Genomic DNA, 22,500 nt, shown 5'->3' with positions numbered 1-22,500 from the left:
CTCACACACACACACCCACACCCACACACACACACACACACACACACACACACACATTGCGAGACTCACGCAGCATTAAAGCACACCTCTTCCGCTCATTTCCTGTGCAGTAAATGACCCACCGAGGAGAGATCAAGGGATTGGTGTATCGTTGTGAAACCTCTCCCCCTGAGGGGTGACACCCAGCTGTGGTTCTTTCCTTGGAAATTCACTATTAAAATGTTTGGTCAGAGTCGTCTTGCCCTCTCTCCCCCTCTGTCTTTCTCACTCCTTTCCGCGCCTCATCTTTCTAATTTGTGTACAAGCAGCCCTTTCTCTCCTTACACTCACAGGAGTTTTCATGTTTTCATACACATGCACAGTACACCCACATTCATACTCGTATGGACAAACACACGCACGTACACACACACACACACACACACACTGTTCCTCTCGGGTCATGGCTTAATGAGGCTTTCATTATGCCAGTGTGATGAAAGGTTGCTCCTGAGTGTCGACCCCTCCAAGTCCCACTCTCATCTCCACTGACACGCTGCCATGGCAACTGCATCTAGGAGAGCATGCTCTTAGGTGATGGACAGATTGATCAGCATGTTTCAAGTGTTTTGCATTGCTTAGTGAAAACACCTCGTCAGTCTCACCTCCTCTCCCCAGCCAAAAAAGTATCCACAGACCAAGGGCTAAGAAACATTTAATTTAACACCAGCTATATTTAATGTCTCTCATCGTAATAAAAAGGATTTCAACTAATGTGTTTCCTCTCTTGTAGACAGCCTCCACGTGTGAGCGAGTAACTTATCAGTTGTACAGTTTTGTGAAAAATCTACTTGTTTTATGTCATGATGCTGCATATTCAATGTCAGTGATGGAACTGGGCACTTTTACAGACCAGTTAGCTTTGTCTAGATGAGGATTTTTTTCAGTGTTTCCATAGAAACTGCTCTTTTGAATGACGAGTAAAGAAATGAATTAAGTGTACAACATTACCAAACAATGAAACAAACAAAACCTTGTTCTCCGTCTGTATTAAGTCATGAAATTGTTTTACGCATTTCAGCGAAAGCAAACACCACAGATGTAACCTTCTATAATAATACTGTAATGAAATCCTTTCGTTTTCACCAAGGTGTATTAAATTGCTCATTGACACCATCAGTAATAGAGTGTTAGATGGGGCCATAATGAAGCGCTGAATCCCCCCATTATCCTTTATGTGGGTCTTGAGTGCCCAGCAGGAGTGCCCCATGAGCCCATTTGGCCAGTCTGGGCACTTACCCCAGATCAGCTCAGCTCGGCACATACATAATTGGGTGGGGTTGCTGGACGGGCTTCTCAAATGTTGTCATAGTGATCAGGTCAGTAATGGCCCATCAGAAAGTGTGTGTGTGTGTGGGGGGGGGGGGGGGGGGCTGACTGTTGTGTTGTGTACCTCTGGTCAAGATTTTCTTTTCTCATGTAACAGTTGATGTTCAGGTAACCAAATGTTTGCTAACTGGCAGTGTAACTAACCACTCTGTGTCATTAGCCACCCAGATACTGCTGTTTTACTATATTGGTGAAATTTGATTTTTAGGTGTTTTCCTGGTTGAAACAAAATAAATGCAGTTTTGAGCTTTTACTCTCTTTGTGGTTTAATTGCTGACAACGACGTGAATGAATACTTGGTCTTTGTTCTTGGAATTGAGGACTGTGTTTGTGTATGTGTGTTATCTCAGAGAAATTCAAGATAAGCCAATGGGTGATTTAGAAGTGTCCACAGCTGCAATAAAGCAATGAGTCGCATATGAGCCATTCAATCTCCTTCACGGCTTATCTCGCACTGAATTGAAATCAGTTTTACAGCTTGCCACACCTTAGTTGATTACACCACAAGCTGTAAAGAACAACTTTATTCTGGCCAAAATGTTTACATTACAACACCCCCACAATTTAACAGTTTGTAATTTATCAAACCAATTCCCTTTGCCCTTCCAATCTCACCACGTGTGACTGTGTCTACACTTTCAGCGGTGCTGTGTCCCTCCACCTTCTCCACCCTGTAACTTTTCACACATGCCCCTTCTCCTCAGATCTAGATAAGACCCCGTTGGATCCAGCTGTGCCTTTCTCTCCCCTACTACCAGCCAGCGTCCTCCTCAGGAGGAGGAGGGGGGGGTGGGGGGGGGGGTGGGGGTGGGGGTGGTGGGGGAGAGACACAAGGGAGAGGCTGTGCTGGTGGCCACAGACACAGGCCTGAGCAGCTGATGTTGGGGTATACACTGAATGTTAATGGGTGCGGCGGGAGAGAATGGGCAAACAGCCCTATTGAAATGCGCAGGTTGAACTGTTTTCTTAGGGTAATAGATTGTCCACCCAGGAGAAGCCCGGCTTTTGAGAGCTGTGAGGAGGGCCGCCTGATGTTGCAGTCAATGGGTGCTAGGTGCCCAACAGGGATCTACTGTTCCAGCCTTTGGCTGCTCCAGGGGCATGTCATTGTGATGGCCGTGTGATTTACCCCTATGCTTTTGACCCCGTGCGGATAGTCTCTGCGGCATCATCAAGGTCAATATTGATTTGCAGACCTAGACCTATGAACTTGTACAGTCATTTCATCCTAGCCAAAGAGCTGAGAGGATGCTTCACATTCCAGATATTGAGGTACTGATGAAAAGATCCGGGTTGAGACATTCTTGATATCTGGTACTGGAGACATAACCAGAACCAAACAGATAAATACAGCTCACAAAAAACACTGGGACAAGTTACTTAAACATCAGATGTTGTAGACTAAGTGAATTCCATCTCAGGGAGTAAATGTGTAATTGCCCGTTTAACCCTGGTCAGTAGATGTCCGTCCACTGTTATTGTATACCTGGTTAAAATCATGATGTCCCTGGGCCTTACTAGCATTCAATGTTTTGTCTGAGAAAAGCTCTTTGCCCGCTCAACATGTTGAGAACATGCCCCTCCTGGAGTTACTTTGGATTGAAATAACAAAGGAGAGCTTTCAGAGTGAGCAGTTTGAACCACGGAGAAAAGTATGAGTTCAGATAATGGAGCATTGGGCCATGGGGGAAGGCGTTATGGAAGCAACACAGTCATTTATTATTTATAATACTATGACTATTTAGTTCATATTTTATCATACATATTGGATACAGTTTGTTAGCGTGTTTCCATAGACTCCTGTTCAACTGCATTGAAACATATTTGTCCTTTATATTAGCGGTTACTTTTAAAAGTGCTTTAACTCCAGATGTTTGAAATTGTGACTAACTCAGTAGGGAACCCACCTTCATTTAAAACGTAATAAAAGTTCCACTTCAGAGACATACATTTATAAAAAAACATATAGCTGTCATACTGTAGGCATGGGATACAACTAATCTTTTCAGTTCAGGAAAAAATAACAATGCATTATTTCCAGCCTATCTCAGTTTGCCTGAAGTACGTGGATTTTCTGCTTTCCATCTGTGCAGCTATTGTTGGGAATTATTTTAAGTGATTGACTTGTATTCTGAGTTTGTCTAATTGCTATAATCTGAAACATTTTGCAAGCAATGGCAAGGCTGTTCGCTGGTTGATAAGTGGCTGCTGTCTAAATGTGTCTTGTTCTGTCAAAGTAACGGGTTCTCAAAGGAGAGTGTTTTAGAGACAGAGAAACTTTGCAACAAAATGTAATGAAGCAAGAATGTTATATATTATGATATGTTAATGTATTCAATGCATAGCTTATGAATGCAGTGATGAAGAATGAGGTTAATCTCTTTGTTGATGAAAGTAAACATATACAAGCTCATACAGTGCTTCCACCTCCACGCATCACATACATATAGCCATGTGTTGAGCACCTTTCTCACCACCTGTCAGGTCTGATCTCATTCATCGGCCGATGGCATGCCATGTCTCTTTCAGCACGGACCCAGATTTGTCAGTTACACTGAGGGCCACTCTTTCACCTTTTGTTGCCCCACTGAAAGCAACACCAGCCCACTCTATCTCCAGCCACACAGCCAGCCAAGAGCCTCAACCCCCCCCCCACCCCCTCCAGCCTCCCATTGGCCTGCTGCTCTCCCCCGGCCTCAGTCACACCGGCATGAATGGGGCTGGCTGAGGAATGTGGAAGCACAAAGGGATGAATGTCATTTTGCTGAGTGCTTCCCCCGAAACTATGAACACAGACTCACACTGACACATATGGCTACATGCGCACCCTCACACACCAGTCCAGGCATGTTTCGGGGGTTCATAATTAAGCTAGGAAAATTCTTTAAACTAATGGTGGACAAAAAGATCTGTATTGTGATAGATATGCTGAATCCTTACTTCCTGAGAACTGATATGGTTTGAAAATGATGGATAGAGGATGAAATGATTAAGCAGGAGAAGATTCACTTCCTGGACCATGTTGAGAAACACTAGGTCTTAAGAAATTGTCCTTGGTGTGATGACAGTTCAATATTTCTATCTTTTCCCACATGGTTTCAAAGCCACAACTGGGTCAGTTCACACCCTTGTACATGGCAGAGAACACCGCCAAATGCAACCTTGGTAAACTGTTGAAGCATTTGTTGCTGGATATGTTCCCCCGTGCTCCATGGCCAACAGTGGTCAGCCTTGGCACCGGGGCCACCACACCCAAGCCTGAGCCCAAATAGACACAAAAATAACACTCACAAAGACACACGTCATGGCAGCAGTAAGGATTTTCGATTGTGATTGATCCACTGGGTTGGCACCTTCACCACTTGCCTCAGAGCTTGAGTTAGAGGCTGTGTCGTCAATACAAGCTGTCAATACAAGCTCAGAATGAGTCATTCAGCCATTGCTCATCAGAAAGCATGATAGATTCCACAAGCGCTTCGCTTCCCTGGCAAATGTCACAAGCCTGCTAGACACAGAGCCAACTTTGCATCACAGTGTCACATTTCATAACATGAAGCAACCCAGAGATTGTAGCTGAAGGTGTCACCTGCGCACAATATGTTGCTCATGGTAGGCACTCCGTGGTATGGTGGGCTTGCTTGTGTATGTGACAGCCAGGAGCAGGATTAGCACTTGCTGGATGTCTATCACTGTAGGCATATGTATGTAAAATTCAACATCTTTGTGCCTGTGTGAAAGGATATGTACCCATGTGACTTCCAAGTGTTTTGTTTCTATGGAGTTGGTGAATACAGGTGCATGTAAAAACAGTGTCCTGTATTAATGAATTACCTGAATATTGTACACACTATTCACTACACTACTGTCTACACTATACTGTAAGCAAACCATGCAAAGTTTTACATTACAAAAAATGACTTCAAGCGTCTTATTTTGATAAACAATGAAAAAATACACTGTAAACGTTGAGAGAGCTTACACGTTAGAGTAACTTTTTATGGTATAAAACACAACAACATATTAGAAATGATAAAATAATTAACTAAAACTAAAAAAGCAAGTCCTTGAGAGATGGAAACCCAAACTGGACCAAATGAAAATCGCATTAGTCATTCCAGTGAGTTTCCTTAAAATCACCGTTATCGTTTTAGTGTATGGGTGCTCAAATTCTCAAGCCCCCGGCTCCAAAATCCACCCCAGGTATTTTGCGCGCCCCATTCCTTATCCGGAACTCCCTGCGTGATCGCGCAATCCAACTCTCCACTTCAGACTTCGCAAAGCGTACAGCCTCTGGACTTTAGCACACGGTAACTACAGTCAGCGTCCCGTCGTAGAACGTCTGGAAAGAAAACTTAGAAGTTCCCTTCACCACTTTTTCTTTTTATTGTTCTACTTGCCATTTAGAAATTTGGTCAAAGAGAATGCGACATAGCAAGTAATATTTTGTAAAGATATCTAAGACGGTCTTGCGCTTTTTAAGAGATTTCGAAGTCTCCCCGTTTTGTTGTTGTTTCACTTTTTTGTATCGTGGATTTTTATGCACCTCACCACATCTCAGACGAAGAAAGGACTGTTGAACGGACTTATTTCTGACAGTCTTAAAGTGTGGCCGTTTTAACCTGAGTTTGTAGAGGTAGCCTGTTTCGTTCGAAGCTGAAACGCGTCAAAGAACTACATGGACACGAAAACTCAAGTTAGTTAGCGATAGCTAGGTTAGTCAACTAACTTGCTAGCTAACTTTTTATTGTGCTGAACTGGCGAAGTGAAAACAAATCATCGAACAAGATATACACCCATCTCCATGAGGAAATCCAACGTGGGATTGGGATTTTTGTTGCAGTGAAATCTTAAGCAAAGCGCTTTTCATCCCTTGGCATTGTACTGATAAACCGGGACTTCCATCATGGCAATGAAGTCGACTGTTGCGCTTTCAGTACTTTACATTTTGGCCGTGATTTTTGTGTCGGCGAAGGCAGAGTCGAAGACGAAGAGCTGCAATGATGTGAAAGAAGCTTACAGTTCTAAGGGTTTCAATGTCAACGATGTTCCTAACAAAGGGGTTCACGGTAAGTTTCATCACAAGTCATTTTCACTCACAGTGCTGCACATTTTTTTCCACAAATGGCTGTTTTAAGTTTCCGTTGATTCCATGTCTGTTTAGTCAGCAAACGATGTCTTGTTAACATAGCCAGAAGGTTATAAAGCTGATACATTTACAGTTGCTACAGTTTGAGTCAACACACCTTTTGATTTGGTTACAGTTGTTACAATTGACGAACTTCTTGTTCCAAGATTGACTATTCAAGTTAGGTGTGTAATCACTAACGTCTTGTAATGACCGATACAAGTTGGTATGTGGTTATCTGTTCACAAGTCAGCGGACTTAATGTTTTATGGTGAAGAATGTTATCTAATAGTCTACCCTAAATCATGCCCGTGGTTTGGATATAGCTTACCAGACTAGCCACATCAACTTATAGTCTACAACGTCCTTTTAAAGGTTGGTCATCATATCCCTTTCTCTCCTGGCAATTAGTTTAATATTTGATTTTCTAATTGGAAAAGGGTAATGGGTCTCCTACAACAGGAACAAATCAGAACACTGTAAATCCGGCAACTATGGTGTCCCTGTTTATACGAAGACTTCCTGTGCCTTCCTCACTTTGTCTGCTACCTCTTCAGTTTTGTAGACTACTAACGTTACAAAAGAAATACTAACATGAATGGGGATAGATGTGATTCGAGATGTAAAATATTTTGTGCACTATACGTGTATTGTCATTTCACTTACGTATATGATCAGGCCACATCATGTAGCCTAAATCTGTAGAAATAAATGAATCTTGGGACTGGTATGTGGGTATGCCGAATATAAAATCTTGACCCATTAGGGCCAGACGGGATAAGAACAGTCAGCCTAGGGATACGTTTTGTCTACAGTGGCTGTTTTATTATGCTGGAGTAATGGAAACTTTTTTTTTAGACTTCTGGGATCCACATTCCCTCCTGAATGTTAGCCTGGCTGTCCTGAGTCTGAATGGGGGGTGGGTGGGTGGGTTAAGAAATTCCCCTCCGTGCCCCACATACTCTAGATCCCACCCTTATTTCCAGCTCCTCCATTTGCTGTTTGAGATTTTTTTTTTGTTCATTCATTCTTTTACAGTCATTAGGCAAAACACCTTATTGCACCAGCTGACACTCATGTGCATGTGTTCTGTTTCAAACAGTCTACATTTCACTTATTAAAAAAAAAAAAAAAAACACATGTTTTGGCCAGACTCCAAACCGTCTGCCCATGCTCTGACTTTTGGCTACAGTGAAATCCCTGCAAATGCAGATTTTCACAGACAGGCCGTTGTTTAAATTACTGATTGTAATATGAGCATTTTACATACTTGCCTTAAACCTATGGCCTCACCTAATCTAACACTGGTTGACGGGCAACATTTGCATAAATGAATTAGAACATCTTGCCATGAATAGGATGGCCCCAGTATCTCTCCCTCACCTCCACTATCACTTTAACAAACATAGATTTGAGCCACTGCTCATCAGGTGAGAGAATTGCAACTTAGTACAGCTCAGTTTGGGAAACTATTTGTTTCTCCTAATTGCATTGCATTTCTCCTTGCCTTTTTATAAGGTCACAGACTCCATTGTCTTCCTTTTATGCATCATTGTTGTGCCAGACGTAATTGAATGTAGCCCAACATGTCTGCATTTGTCAGGTTTGATTGTAGCAGATCTCCCGTTTAGTTTTGAATGGCTCCAAAGGAGTGAATTTATAAAGGCTTGATGTGTGTACGTTTAGGTTCCACGTGTGTGTTCGGCCTTTCACAATGGCTCCCATGCTTAGCCCTGTCCAGTGTAAGGCCGGCCAAAGTGAGTACCTCTTTGTTGCGTGAGGATAATTGATCCAGTGGAAGCGTAATGGTCTGTGGTCACCAAAGGTGTGAGGACTCAAAATAAGGGGTGATCTGAAAGGACACAGACAAAAACCTGGTCGATGTGAACAACTCTTCCAGTTGTCAGGGAGAAAATGGATCCGAAGAGGAAACCTAATTGAACAGGCAGTGTCCCTCGCCCTGGCTGTTTGCTTTCAGAGTTGGTAGACTTCAGTTGCTAGTCAAAACATTTATTCTCCAAGCTCTCATTCTGACATGACCCGACATGAATAGGGCTGTGTACGTCAGACACACAGGGCAAACCACTCGAATGGCTAAAATCCCCTTTCTGGTTGTCGCAGCAGAATTTCGATTTAATCGGCATGGGTGTTATTCATGAAACTTTTTTTTTTTTTGTAAAGTTGCATTCCAGTTAATCAAGCCTTAAACCCTACTGTTACTGATAGTTTATTAAGATGTCATCTCTAGTTGCTCTCTTGTCATAAATCTTAATGCTGGGAATGCTGTATGTGTTGCAGCTGAAACCACCAAACTGTTTTTTTCCACAAGCCACAAGCATCTATTGTTTGTTTCATCACTAGGAGATGATGATGATATAGATATATCTCTGCCAAAAGGCTAATCTGACAGTTGTGTGTGTGTGGTGATGTTGTGTCAAGTACAAGGCCTACGGTGCAATAAAAGCTAACTTGTCATCCCTCAGCCAATCCACAACTTAGTGTGGTGAAAATTGGCAAGGAAGTGATTTTGGCCACAAACTTGAGATATGTCCCAGCAATCTTTGTTAAACATAATTGTAATCTTACTCTTTTTTTCAGTGTACATAGTTTAAGGTTAATGTGCTTGTTGATACTTGGAGTCATTAGACACTTTTTTCAAAGTCACGGGTGGGTTAAGAAGATTGGAGTGTGAAATCAGTGACATTTTGCTCATTAATGAGTCTGACCATTTGAGGAAAAGTGTCTGAGCCAAATGTATAATTGAGAACCCAGTCATTCTGGCTACAGCACTGAAGGTGATGCTTAAGTATGACGTATGATGAACTGTGGTTGGAGCTCTAAAGACCCTTGGGTAAGGGGTGTTAGAGATGTACTATGTGCTATGATGTATTTTAGTTCGCCATGGAACTTTTATTTTACCAACATGTCTATATTTAATCTCCAGAATCGTTTTTTTTATAGAATTGTTTAGAATAGAGTTTTTATAGAATAGTTTAGAATAGAGTTTTTTTTATAGAATTGTTTAGAATGCTTCTATAGAGTGTTGAAGGTGGGAATGTTGCTCCTTTATTCCGCCTCAGCCACTGTATGAAAGGAACGAACACGGAATGGGGGCTCATTGTGGTTCCACCTCTGAGCCAGGAGCGGAGGTAGTCACAGAGCCGGATCGACGTCTGTGTAAAAGTGAGAGCCGGCATGGCGTGATAGGGGTGTGAGACAGAGTAACCGCTAACCCAAACGAAGCAAGACTATGTTGTCAGTACACACGAATCCGACCTGATAAGCATAAACATGTACACAATGAACACCAACTTTGCTTGAGTCTAAACATGGCTATAAATGTACATGGCTTGCATGAGGCCGACGCTAAGTGCACCCATCATTGTTTTTAAAAGTAACTGGTAGGCTAGTTTATATACATACAATGTGGATATAAACTCGGATCTCGAATTTGGAATGTCTGACATGATATTTCCCAGCTCTGGCTTTAATGCGTTCAAGCCAAATGAAACCCAAGAATGTGGGGATGACTCATCAGTGGATTCTCCTTGTATCTGCTGGGTATCAGTAATTATGCACAGCTTTTTGTCTTGTTCATTTTGACACACTTCATGGGTCTTCTCACCTTTTTAAAGGCGTCAAACGGTTGTCACTGAAGCCGAGAATATTTTCTCTTGAGTGTCTGAGTCGGAGCTCTGACTTCAAGTGATGTTCTAGTGCGAATTTTTCTGAGTTTGAAATGTTGGAGTTTTTAAGTGGTCTTGAACGCGACATTATAGCCACTATGTTAAACGTCACGCCTCTGCTACTGGAATGCGGGCATGGTGTCTTACAAGGCGTCTTAGAAGCACACTGGGGCAGCATTATGCCCGCGCTGTTTGGATCAGTGTAAACACTGAAAGCCGCTCGGAATATCGAGGGAACTTCTTAACGGTAAATTGGGGGGGGGGGTTCTGTTTGAGAGGGGCTTGTGTTAGTGGCATCAACCCATTTATGCATTTCTTTCATAATCTGTGCTCTTTCCTCTCCCCAGTTGTAAACATTACTGATCTTTCAGTATATTCAACCGGTGATAAATCCTAAAGATTTAAAGGCTAATTTACACAGAGAAGAAGAAGTAGTCATGGGCCCTTTTTTCCTGCAAACAGCTTGTGTTATTCAAAGTGTTGGATGAATTTAAACGGAGAAAAGGATTTGGGGGTGTAGGTCAAGGGTAGGCTAACCAGCTCTCAGGCTTCAGAGGACCCCTGAAGGAAGCACTATGTGGGAGCCGCCGCTGCATCTGGAGTTCCACTTTAGGCTCCACTCTCCCTTCCATACCAGAAGACTTATGGTGCACATAACCTGTCTAAGGGTACCAGGGCTTTAATATCCACTAATCCCTTATTTTGGGGGCTCTTCTGTCGACAAAAGAACCCTCCTCATTGCCCATGGTAGTCAGTCGAGGCATAGCTGGTGGAACATGTATGTGTCCAAAGGGCCTGCTGATCAGTGGCAATGTGGTGACCCTTCAAAAGAAATTGAGGAAAAAATGGGGCGGTTTAACACTGGCTAGATTGGGATCTCCCCGTGTCAACGAAATTCTCGTTTTTTTGAGGCCGGCACTACACACAGTCGGCCTGTTGCGTTATGACTGAAACTCGGAGCGTCGGAGAGAGTGAGAAGGGGCGACTCAAACCCGGACAAGGTTCTCAATAGAGGAGTTTTTTTGGAGTTGGCCTGTCTTTGTGTGCATGCTGCTCCGGTTACTTTTTAAAACAGCTGTGTTCGGATCAGCTCTCATCACCCCTGGTTCAAACCCCTAAACCATTATGAGCAACACAAAAGCTGGCCCCGGACCAGCTCTGAAGGGTATCACATAGCAGCTTTTACACACACACACACACACACACACACACACACACATACGAGTGCTCTGTGATCCATGTTTTGGTTTTAGCAAATAAAGAGTTCCTGATATTGCCATGCCATGTCATTACGGAGATAAGATAACAGCAGGAGAAGTAGGACACTGACGACTGGTTGACCCATTAAAAGGCTTGGTTTGAGGCGAGCTCCATGGCCTTCTGGCCTCAACTAACTCTTCAACTGTTAAATATTAAACCAAGAAAAACATAGTCACTGGATCCAAGTCTAACTTTTCAGTTAATTTGTGTTGGTGGTATTTTAAAGATGATTCAACTCTACCAGTCAAAGTTGTTCTCTTTTTACTTCCTCACCTAAATATCAACTTCAGCAGAGGAAAAAGACTTCTTTGCTGTCTCATTTGGAATGTTTTTTTCACAAAATCTCAATATCTAGTGATCTAAATCTAGAGGTTTGCTTCACCTATGCACCAGCCTATGCCTCATTGAAATGTTATTTGTTATGGTGCACCAATGTCTTGGCTACAGTGCATTATTCATCAGCAACTGCATAACTACCATGCGTTTGTGTCAGGGAGATGTACCTACACTTTTGACTGACAAGACAATGGGCCATCAATCATTTCTTTTTCCAACATGTGCTCACTTTTGCTGAAATATTCAGACCGTTCCCAGTGATCACGTGGAACCATGTCTGTTTTGTTAGTCAAAAACTACAAGTAGAGTTTGTCAAGACTGTCAATTGAGCTTTAGTTGTGTCTGGATTGTTCAGGTTTTTGGTTGAAAAAAAAAAAAAAAAAAAAAAAGCCAACATGAACTTTAAATTCCTAACTCCATTTTGTTTAGTCAGGACCAGTCAAGGGTGTTGAGAGGTCAAAATGGCAGAGTAGGAGTGGAGTTCTCAGACAGGCAGGCGTTCTGTCCGTAGGTCCTCAGTGACCCTGCCTGCTACAGCTTCTGCTGCCTCTGCTCAAAATTGAGTTTGCCCATTAGGAGGAAGATGTCTTGTGAATGTGAGCGTCGGGGCTTGTTTGTGTCCATGCACGCGCGGCCTTGTGTGCGCGGGAGTCACTGAGTGGAGGGAGTGTGTGTGTGCAGGTGAGGTCAGTCAGTTAGCTCGCTGATGTTAGCGCTCGGGGCAGTGGCCAGGCCGCGTGGCGGGACCTTATCAGTTTCCTGTTGCCCGTGCAGCCGGCGGTTGAGACGTTTCCCCTTCCAGCCGACCCGCGATCAGGCATGCGTGGAGATAAGGTCTGTTCCCACATCAGCCTGTGAACACAAGCAGTGGAGGGCAAATGTCCTCCCAAGAGAAAAAAAAAACTAAACCCAGTCCATCTCCTCCACGCAGTCAGGGCTGGTCAGTATGGGGATTGGTGTGGCGCTGTGCTGGTGTGCTTCACCCCCTCACCCCCTCACCCCCTCACCCACTCCGCCGGCCCCAATGAGCGACAGCCCAGCAGGGGGTCGATGTTGTGTGTGGGAACAATAGGGAGCCCTTCTTTAGCCCCCCTGTCTGCCCCCCCCCCCCCCCCCCCCCCGCCACATTCCACAGGAGACCACCAAGACCCTCCACACAGGGAGGGAGACAGGAGCTGGGAACGGCCACAACAAAGAGGCCGAGGGCAAGAGAGGGAGAGAGAGAGAGAGAGAGGGTTGACTGGCCCGGCCATTGAGTGAAAGAGAGGGAGAGGAGCGTTTGATGGACATAAGAAGAGACACACAGACAGAGATCAGGAGAAATGCAGAGAGCGTCCAAAAAAACGGCAACTGTCTCTCATAGAGTTGAGTGTGTTTGTGTGTGTGTGTGTGTGAGAGACATGTTGTAGAATGCAGCTATCAGCCAAATGGCTTGCGGCTGAAGATCTGCTGTGATTCACTGTCTGTGAGTCATGCAGGTTCATGAGAGCACACACACACACACACACACACACAGAGGGACTCTGGTTGAGTAAATGCTTGTATGAACACAGCCTCTGGCTCTATAATCCTCTTCCCTACTCTCCTGCAGACACACACATAGCCGCACATATTATCATATTTGTGATAATACTGAGTGGTGTGGCTTGTTGGGGAGTTGGCGCCGTGTATCTGTGTGTACAGTATATTGTACAACTCCCCATGTTTGATTGGTACTGTGTTTGTGTCTTTACACACTCGTTGGCAGATAGAAAAGCTGCCTCTGAAATGCCTTGTTAACACTCTGCATTTGCATGCTGTTAAATCTCCTCTACCCTCCCCCTTCCAAACACACACACACACACACACACACACACACACACACACACACACACACACACACACACACACACACACACACACACACACACACAACTAGCAGCTCAGTCCAGTGTAGGCTTTTCAACTGGCTCCTCTTTCTCCCCTTTGTAGACATCATGTTTTTGCAGGGCTTGTTTTCTTTCCCCGCTTGTTTCTTATGTCCGTGCTTTCCTCCTTAATTCTTCTCTCCGTTGCCTTTGTAAGCATTCAAAAAAACATCATTTTCTCCTCATCTTTGAATGGTGTTGTGCTGTCCTGTTCACTCCTTCTCCTCTACACTTTCTATACACTCTCTCGCTCTCTCTCTCTCGCGCTCTCTCTCTCTCTCTCTGTCTGTTCTTCAGTGTTCCTGTTGCGTGGGAAGGCTTCCAAATGATTTTAATACCAAATTGTTCCCTTCCTCCCTCTGCTCCGTCCGTGGGCATTGCAGAGCTCCGCCATGTTGTCGCTAGGTACTCCGAGCAACAGGGCTGCAGGGACTCGAGCACTTTTGGATACAGTTCACTTTACCTCCCTCCAACTCTTCCACCTCCCTCTTTTTTTTTTCCCCCTTACTGCCTCTCCCAACTGAATTCCTTTGAACGAAGCACTGGGTTGTATGTGTGTGTATGTGTGTGTGTGTGTGTGTGTGTGTGTGTGTGTGTGTGTGTGTGTGTGTGTGTGTGTGTTCTGTTGCTGTGATATCCGAGACGCTTTGTCTCGTCTTTGTCCTACTGTCAGTCAGAGCTGGTGTCACTCCGCCAGCTGTGTGTATATCTGGGCGTGTATATCTGGTATACCCCCCCCCCCCAACATGTTACATGGCTCCTATGAGGGCTGGGCAAACACAGTCTTTAAATGAAAGCCCCTTGTGGTGGAAGGATAACACAGATGAAGTGTTAATAAGACTTGTACTCAACTCTAGCTGGAATGATGATGATGATGACGATGACGATGATGATTGGTGTGTAGGCTGTGTCTGCCAGGGCCTAGACTAGGGCCAGCTGCTTGCTTGTCCCTTTTTGCTTTCTCCCGGGCAACTTTTTCTTAGCACTGAGAGACTGCCAGAGGATCTGTAATCCCTACTAATTACTCCCCCTGGCTTTGCGTGGCGTAACTCCCCCCCCCCCCCCCCCCCCCCCCCCCCGACTAGGCTGCAGTGCGAGCGCTTAGCTCAGCGTCAGCCTCATTCCACGCACTGGCTTGCCTGCATACTCGCCTTCCCAACTTAACGGCACACGCAATTACCTAATCCCCGTTTTGAGCTTCGTTCTTTTTTTTTTTTTTCTCCCCCCACTGCTTTCTTTTGAACATGTCCATAAAACTGCTCGCAAAGTATGAAAAACCCACAGTCTGGCCTATTAGGGCTATAGCGTGCCTCCAGAGACCTTGAGAAGGAGATGCTTTAGGAGCACCCCGCCCCACCCAACGCTCTCCCCGGCGTCCCTCACGAGGGTTCCGTCAAGTTTGACTGAGGAGGAGGAGGAAGCAGCCTCGTCCAAAACCCCAGCTCGTACAGAGCGATCGGCTCACGTCCCGCTGGCTACGCTGCTCACGATGCCTTTTTGGAAGTCCTACGTGAAGAGCAACAAATCAATCCCGTCTTGTGTTTGGAGTATTCCCTCTGAGGTTTAAGGGGAAGGTTGGGGTTGGGGAGGGGGTGCTTCAGTGGAATCTAAATAAGGTTTCTTTTAAAGAGGACCAAGATGGATAGCTCTGATCTCTGCCGTAGCTGTTGAAAGCCGTCGGCTCACCCTCAGTGGTATGATTGATTTATTGACATACCTGTTCATATATCTCCTGCAAAATGAACACGTCCGTTGTGCAGGACTAAAGATTAGTGAGTTAAGAACTGAAGCCTCGGTGTAACCTTTCCTTTTGACAGTTGGCTAATAGTGGGTTTCTTCCCACCAGCCTCAGTGCGATCCTGTTTCTAAGGCCAAACAGCTATATCGCAATCTTTGTTGCTCCTGTAGCTTTGAGGTCTTTAAGGAAATATGAGCTTGTTACTGACCTCATCCTTCCTGAGGGGCACCTCCGCACTAACACACACACACACACACACACACAAACAAGAACACACACACACACACCAAAGCCAAGAGCAAAGCTTGTCCATCATTCTCAAACATCTGGTCAGCTTTAGCCTCTCGAAGATGCCACGGTTGTAAAGGCGCTCAGAAAGTGCCTGGCCCTACAAGGGACCGCTTTTACTGACAAAGATCAAAATGGGGGGCTTGTGTGTTAAACACTTTTAAAACCTTTCACTTGATAGAGGTTAAGTGCGTTCAGTTGAAGATGAAAAGCTTTTTATTGTCTGTGAGTACAGAGTGGTAAAGACAGAAAAGAATGAAGCCAAAGTTCCCACAGACAAGACTGGACAAGAATGGGCAGATTCAGTGAAGCCGTTTTCTAAACTTGAAGTTCTTTTAATTGTTTAAGAATGGACCTGGTTATTTTCTGCTGTCTATAATTAGTGTTTTTGGCTGCTTTGCTGAATCAGTGTGCTCTGTGTCTGCACAGTGTTCCTGAGATTTTAAATATGTTCAGCTTCAGTAGGAGTCTGGACTACCTTCTTTGTGGCTTTAAAAACCCCTAGACTGTAATAGCTGAGTGTCTTTATGTTTTGAGATGTCTCATATCTCTGCTAAGGGTCTTTGTTTGTGGGAAATGGCTGAGATTGAGTGTTTAGTGGTTGATGTGTCTGAGTGAGTCTGTAAACCCCTGTCTCTCTTGTGTTGCTCTAATCATACTGTTCTGGGGCATGTTCTGCTCACGAGGCAGGGGAAACTGGACTGTTTGTAAATGTGCCAGAAAGTCTGAGAGAGCAGTATACTTACACACACACACACACACACACTCACACTCACACTCACACACACACATTCACACACACACACATTCACACACACACATTCACACACACACATTCACACACACACACACACACACACACACACACACACACACATTCCAGAAAACATTCAGGCACATCCACTGAGCGGCTCAGGATGCACAGAGTTAATTGGTGGTAACCTGGTGGAAAGAGATTAGGAAGTCTGTGTGCATATAGGCAGGCTTGTAAAAAAAGAAAAGGTGACATGAGCATTTCTCATTTGCCAATTGAAAAGAGGAGAGGTCAGCGCAGTGAACCCTTTGTTGCCTGATGGTTAATCAAGGCATGGTGTGTGTTCAAATGTCATCTGAAAAATGTCGGAGAGTAAAAGGGTTTGAGTTCAGGCCATAATCTTTAACTATAGGATGTAGGTAAACCAGGCGTGTTCCATGGAAGATCTCAAAGATGTCCGCCAATAGTAACACTGATGGATATCATTTTAATTCATTATGGTTTCTCATTGATATTCTCTTATACTGGCTTTATGCAATGTCCTAACCAACCATGTGATTATATTAGTCTACTAGAAGTAGCTAAGCTTTTCTAGAAGGTAAGGTACTCTGTTAGTTATGTTTTAACCGGATTGTTCAAACGGCTGTTGAAATCAGTCCCGAGTGAATATGTTTGTGTTGACGTTCAGCAGGGATTGCTCTGGCAGTCTGGCTAACTGAGCCCTGTGAGCTTTGGTCAGGGTTAGGTGATGTATGTATGGTCATTGCTCAGCCATCCCTTAAGTTTCTCACGTCGCCCTTCTCCCCTCTCCCCTCTCCTCTCCCTCCAGTGTCCTGCTCTTACCCAGCCAGTGTGTGTGTGTGTGTGTGTGTGTGTGTGTGTCTTTGTGCGAGTGTCTGGGCTCCTTTAGGAAATGTCCTCGGGAATTCTCAGACCTGCTCATTACGCTCAGAGTTGCCAACAACAGGTTCCGTCATCGTTGTCTCTTTGCTTCCTTCATGTGATCTTCCCGTTAGTCTTTCTCCTCTTCCCTCTTCCCTCCATCCCTCACTCTTTCCTTCCCCCTCTTTGCCCTTCTGTTTCCACACGGGTAAATAAACGGCACATTCCAAACTGTCATGTCTCTGCTTACCTACTGACTCATTGCAATTAGTCGTCCCCCCCCCGCCCCTCTCCTCTCGGTCACCCTCCCTCTGCTCAGTATAGAAATGTGTGTCCTGCTTCATGGGAGTGAGGAGGGGAACTGTTAGGAAAGTGGGTGATTGGGGGGTATAATTGCTTCCACCTGAACCTTGCTCTGTTCACTTGAGCCAGTCTGTCCAGTTGTATCCAGAAGGACCTGTGGCTGCGCTCGGATAGCTCAGTGTGAATGTGCTTTTACAGCATACTGTTACGCCCACCCTGACATCTAGTTCATTAGCTGGTATACAATCAGCCATTGCCCAAAGCTCCAGGCATCTGTGGATCTTTAGAAAAGCAATGGCTTACGCAGGGAGCGAGCAGGGGGAAAGTTTCTAGGGGTGTAGCGTCCAACCGCGCTGGGTTCCGCACTCCTAAATGACTGTGAGAGTGGCGGACTTGCTTCAGGCTTTCACAAAGAGCTGACCTGGGAAGTTGGGCAGGCAGGGAGCTTTTGTGTGCAGAAACAAAGCTGGAGACGGCAGGCAGGCAGGCAGGCAGGCAGGCGGAGGACCTGGGAGGGAGATGGAGACAGACAGACAGACAGACAGAGAGTGAGAGAGTGAGAGGCCACAGCCATGTTGTGGAAGCTCCTCGGGGCTCTCTGGGGAAATGTTCATGGATGACAGCATTTTGGAATGTTTGCCAGTGGAGAGTTTTAATTGGCCAGAGGCCCTGAATGGGTTAGTAATCAGAGGTGGGTTCTGGTTGCATGGGGTGAGGCCTGTGTATCTGTATGCCTGACTTGGAGCGCATTCACATGTGTTTGATGCCTAGTTTTACGAAGGTGGAATTCATTTTTTTGCATTTCACCAGTCTATGCCTTACAATCAGTTAGGTTTAAGACAAACGTTATTTACAAGCTTGGTTTTCCCATAGAAACATGCCCTGAGGTGAAAAAATGTTTCAGCGCTGCTGGTTAACTCTGAGAAATCTCTAAGTTGCCTTGGGTCTGCTCTGTCTTCAAACACTTTCAACTGATTTGAAGTGTGCACAAAATGGAAGCGGACATTGTTTCTAATAAAGTCTACTGAGACTCTGCACTCTTGTGTCTTTTCTTTTTGAATCCACCGCGTGCCATCTGAACAGCAAACCTTGGCAGTTAGGTGTTTTGACAGCTGTGTTTGGGAAAGATTTTGATCCCTGATTTATTTAAGGAAACATCGTTTTGCACAAATGCTTTCCAAGGTCTTGTGGCTGGCTGCCTGACTGTAAAATATCTCCATCTAAATTGAATTCTCCTTCAGTTAAATTCCTGGTCCCCGAACCATTGCAAGGGGAATGTTAAGTGCTCTTTTTATATGGATTCTATACGTATGGAACAGACGTGGTAATGAAGTTCAGCTTTTCTTTTTGTCCGAACGGGTCCATTAGCGCGCTGCTATACTTTCGACAGGATTAGTCATGAAGTCTTGACTAGCTCATGAGTTGTGTTCACAAGCTGCGGCCTTTGGTCTCAACATAACTGTGCTGCCTCTACACGCGTGCAATGTCTTGTACCATGAGTCAAGACATCTTTTTCAGTGACATTTAAAATGCATGTAATTGAGTTTCTCCGTAGAGATTAACCGCGGAGAGGTTGCTTTCACCTTTCCAGGGTGCCTACGGACTAATCTAGCCCCGAACATGAGTTATATCAAGGTTAGTCATCAATGGTCTCTACTCAGCATGTGACCCAGTAAACCTTCCAAGTGAATAGAGACAGGTTGCCATGGTAAGACTGAATAGACGAGAGTGATTGGCGGCTGTGCTGTGAGCGAGCCAGGTCCATCCGTGCTGAAAGAGCAGCTTCCCATGGAGCGCGAGGGTCATGCTGGCTGTTTTTGCGCGGGATATCCTGCTCGTTAACTCACTTCCTTGTTAACACGACACCTGCCCCATGGGGGTGACATGGGATGTCTGTCCAATCGCATGCTGGCTGCACTCGGATATGGCTAATAATGTGTGATTATTCCTTGGAAGAGGTCCTAATGAGGGGGGGGGGGCGGGCCCTAGCCCTCTGGTGCTGTACCACCTTGTCTGCCCCACTCCTCAGTGCTGCTGCCACCCTAACCTGCCCCACTCCCTAACCTGCCCCACTCCTCAGTGCTGCTGCCACCCTAACCTGCCCCACTCCTCAGTGCTGCTGCCACCCTAACCTGCCCCACTCCTCAGTGCTGCTGCCACCCTAACCTGCCCCACTCCTCAGTGCTGCTGCCTCCCTAACCTGCCCCACTCCTGGGAAGAGGTCGTAATGAGGCGGGCCCCTAGCCCCTAGCCTCTGGTACTGTACCACCTTCCCTGCCAGAGGAAAACCCCAGTGGGACAAACACACGCCGGTGGAAAGGTTTTCAGAGAATGTCCTACGAACATGTGCTTGTTGTTGTACATGGAGAGGCTGTAAGGCTTCCACAGTGGGGGAGTTATATAAGGAATGGAAAGGGAGGTGCGGAGTGGAAGGTATGGTAGGTCGACGAGTATTAAGTCTTCTCAAGAGAGTTAATGGCTTATTGTGCCTCCTTTTTGTTCTCCAGACACGGTGTGTCCTTGCGAGTCGCAGCCGTGTATCCATCACCTGTTGCACCCCGGATATCCCACGTATCCCAAGTTGCTGACATGGTTACCGTCGTCATAACAAACAGAGGCAGCAAAGCGGTGATTTTTTTCTGTCAGGGGAATAGTTGTGGGAGTGAGTTAATACATCACTTGTCATGGTCGGCGAGGATGGCCTGAGAAGGGGATGATCCGTGTGACTCATGTTGAGGAAGTCTGTTATTATAATGTCTCCACCTCTCGCTCGGCTTTTCTTGGTTCTCCATAGAACATGACCTACTTCCCCCAACCCCACCATTTAGACTTGTTTCTCTAGTGTGGGCTGAAGCCAGGCACCCCTGACATTGTCATTTAGCCGCTTTGGTTTGGACGCTCGAACCTGAAAGGCATTTTTGTTGTATTATTGTGTTGGCCAAAGCGCTGTAAACTTGTCATGCCAGCATCTGCGAGACGCTGAGCTGGAGTGGGGAAGAAAGGGAAAGTAATACCCTGTACTGATGAGCACCATATGAGCAGCTGGCCTCTAATAATGGTTTCCTGTTACAGACATCCTTATTGGGCATTTTCTCTTTTGCGGTTGAACCACACGGCTAAAACGTGTGCACATTGTACCTTCTTGTTCCAACACTGCTTTATTAATACCCTAGCCAAATGTACTTCCAAGACGACCATTGAAGTTTCTCTATGCCCCCCCAAACAGTCCAGAAGTATCAAGCAGTCATGATTTTAAAAGTTTGCTTAAATGGTCTGAGCCAGCAGTGGTACTTACTAGGGAGCAGAGGCAGAGGATGTTTGGTTGTGATGTGCGGAAGAGATTGGTGTTATGGTTGCTAAGGTTCACCTCTGTTCCTGAGGCTGCAAATTAAAAGTTGGGAGTTCATTTTTTTTTTTTTTTTGTCCATGTCCTTGGGCCACACAGACGGAAAGAAGGGAGAGCAGGGTGGAGGATAGAACTACTGAGCAAACGGTCAGTTTGGACTCCGATGGCCTTGGGCCACACAGAAGGGAAGAGAAGAGGGGAGGCTCAGTGAAGGCAGGCAGGCAGGCAGGCAGGCAGGCAGCGGTGGAGAGAGGGGAAAAAACCAACCTCGTGCCTCAACATGAAACCTAAAATTGAGCAGACGACTGTAAAACATAAGTGCTGTGATTTTAGAAATCACATGTATAGTCAGTTACTGCCTTTTTAATGTTCCGCCCTGAATTGGTTTTCGTTTCATCCCTTGTAATTTCTTCACTTTGAACATTAAGGAAATATCCCCCTTGCAGCTTCAATATGGATTCCAGTGTAGCTGGTGGCAGAGCGCTGAGAATGAGCCAGAGTGATTTTAAAACCACAGTTTCAGTGTTACTCTGGATGATACCCAGTTTATCCGTTAATCTTTGTCTCCAGACTTAAACAACAACAACAACAACAGCAGCAATTGGTCATTGGTGAAAGCAGTTGCGGAGGCCAAATGCTGCTGTCCTACAGCTGGTTTTATCCAGTCCTGGGCTCAGGAGTGAATGACCAAAAGTCATGGAAAAGTCTGACCGCTCCACTCTGACAAATGGCAGCAGGCCCCGTCCCTCTGCAGGAGGCACAGGAGGGAGAGACTAGGGGGGTACCAAAGCAACTGCAGGCGGTGTGGTTTTGCCCCCGGGCCTCTGTGCAGGGCAATGTACAAAGGTGATTTTCACTCACAATAGGCAACAAATGTAGCATTAGCCCACAGAGTGTGAGTATGCTTGCTTGCGTGCTATTTTACTTTACAAGAATAGCAAAGTGTTGGGTTTTTTAAATGTTCTCTGACAGCATTCCAAGAAAGCCCCCCCCCCCCCCCCCCCCCCCCCCCCAAGTCTGAGTTCTGGGTCAGATGTTAAAGCGCAACACATTTGAAGCAGAAACTGATTGGTCCATGAGGATGTTTTCTCAGTAGGCTGTCCATGGGGTTTACAGAACAGTGAAGATTCAAATTGGGGGAAAGAGGACTCGCCACAAACACGGTGTTGACAGAGAGAATGAGTGTTTCATTATCTCCAGCAAAATTGCATTCACCAGTGTTGTTGTCATCACAGCAGCTGAAGGCACATTTTTAAAGTTTAAACTGTCGATCACAATACTGTTGTCGTATGGGCGCCTCTTGAATGAGTCCAGAGATCCGGATGCCATGGCTCTCTGTGGCAGGGGCTTGTTGATGTGGTGGCCTGACCGATTTATGGCCCTCAAGCAGCAGGATGGCTTGAAATAATCCCAATGGGAATTTACAACCTCTGTCCCAGAGAGGGGGTGTGTGTGCCTGTGTGTGTGTGTGTGTGTGTGTTCTGGTGGGTGGTGCATCCACCGGCCA

The 22,500-nt window shown here is 45.5% G+C and overlaps 1 protein-coding gene across 1 annotated transcript in view; it reads left to right on the top strand.

Moving 5' to 3' along the window:
* Positions 1 to 5,639: 5,639 nt before the first annotated feature.
* Positions 5,640 to 22,500, top strand: part of gpc4 (glypican 4) — a 34,722-nt gene continuing 17,861 nt past the window's right edge. Inside the window, exon 1 of the mRNA XM_012841728.3 lies at positions 5,640 to 6,434. Within this exon, the coding sequence (XP_012697182.1) occupies positions 6,272 to 6,434 (163 nt within the window). The 5' untranslated portion in view covers positions 5,640 to 6,271. The remainder of the gene's footprint in view (positions 6,435 to 22,500) is intronic.

Source organism: Clupea harengus, chromosome 20 (assembly GCF_900700415.2).
Source record: "Clupea harengus chromosome 20, Ch_v2.0.2, whole genome shotgun sequence".
NCBI classification, from domain to species: Eukaryota; Metazoa; Chordata; class Actinopteri; order Clupeiformes; family Clupeidae; genus Clupea; species Clupea harengus.
This window is presented reverse-complemented; position numbering and strand designations above follow the sequence as displayed.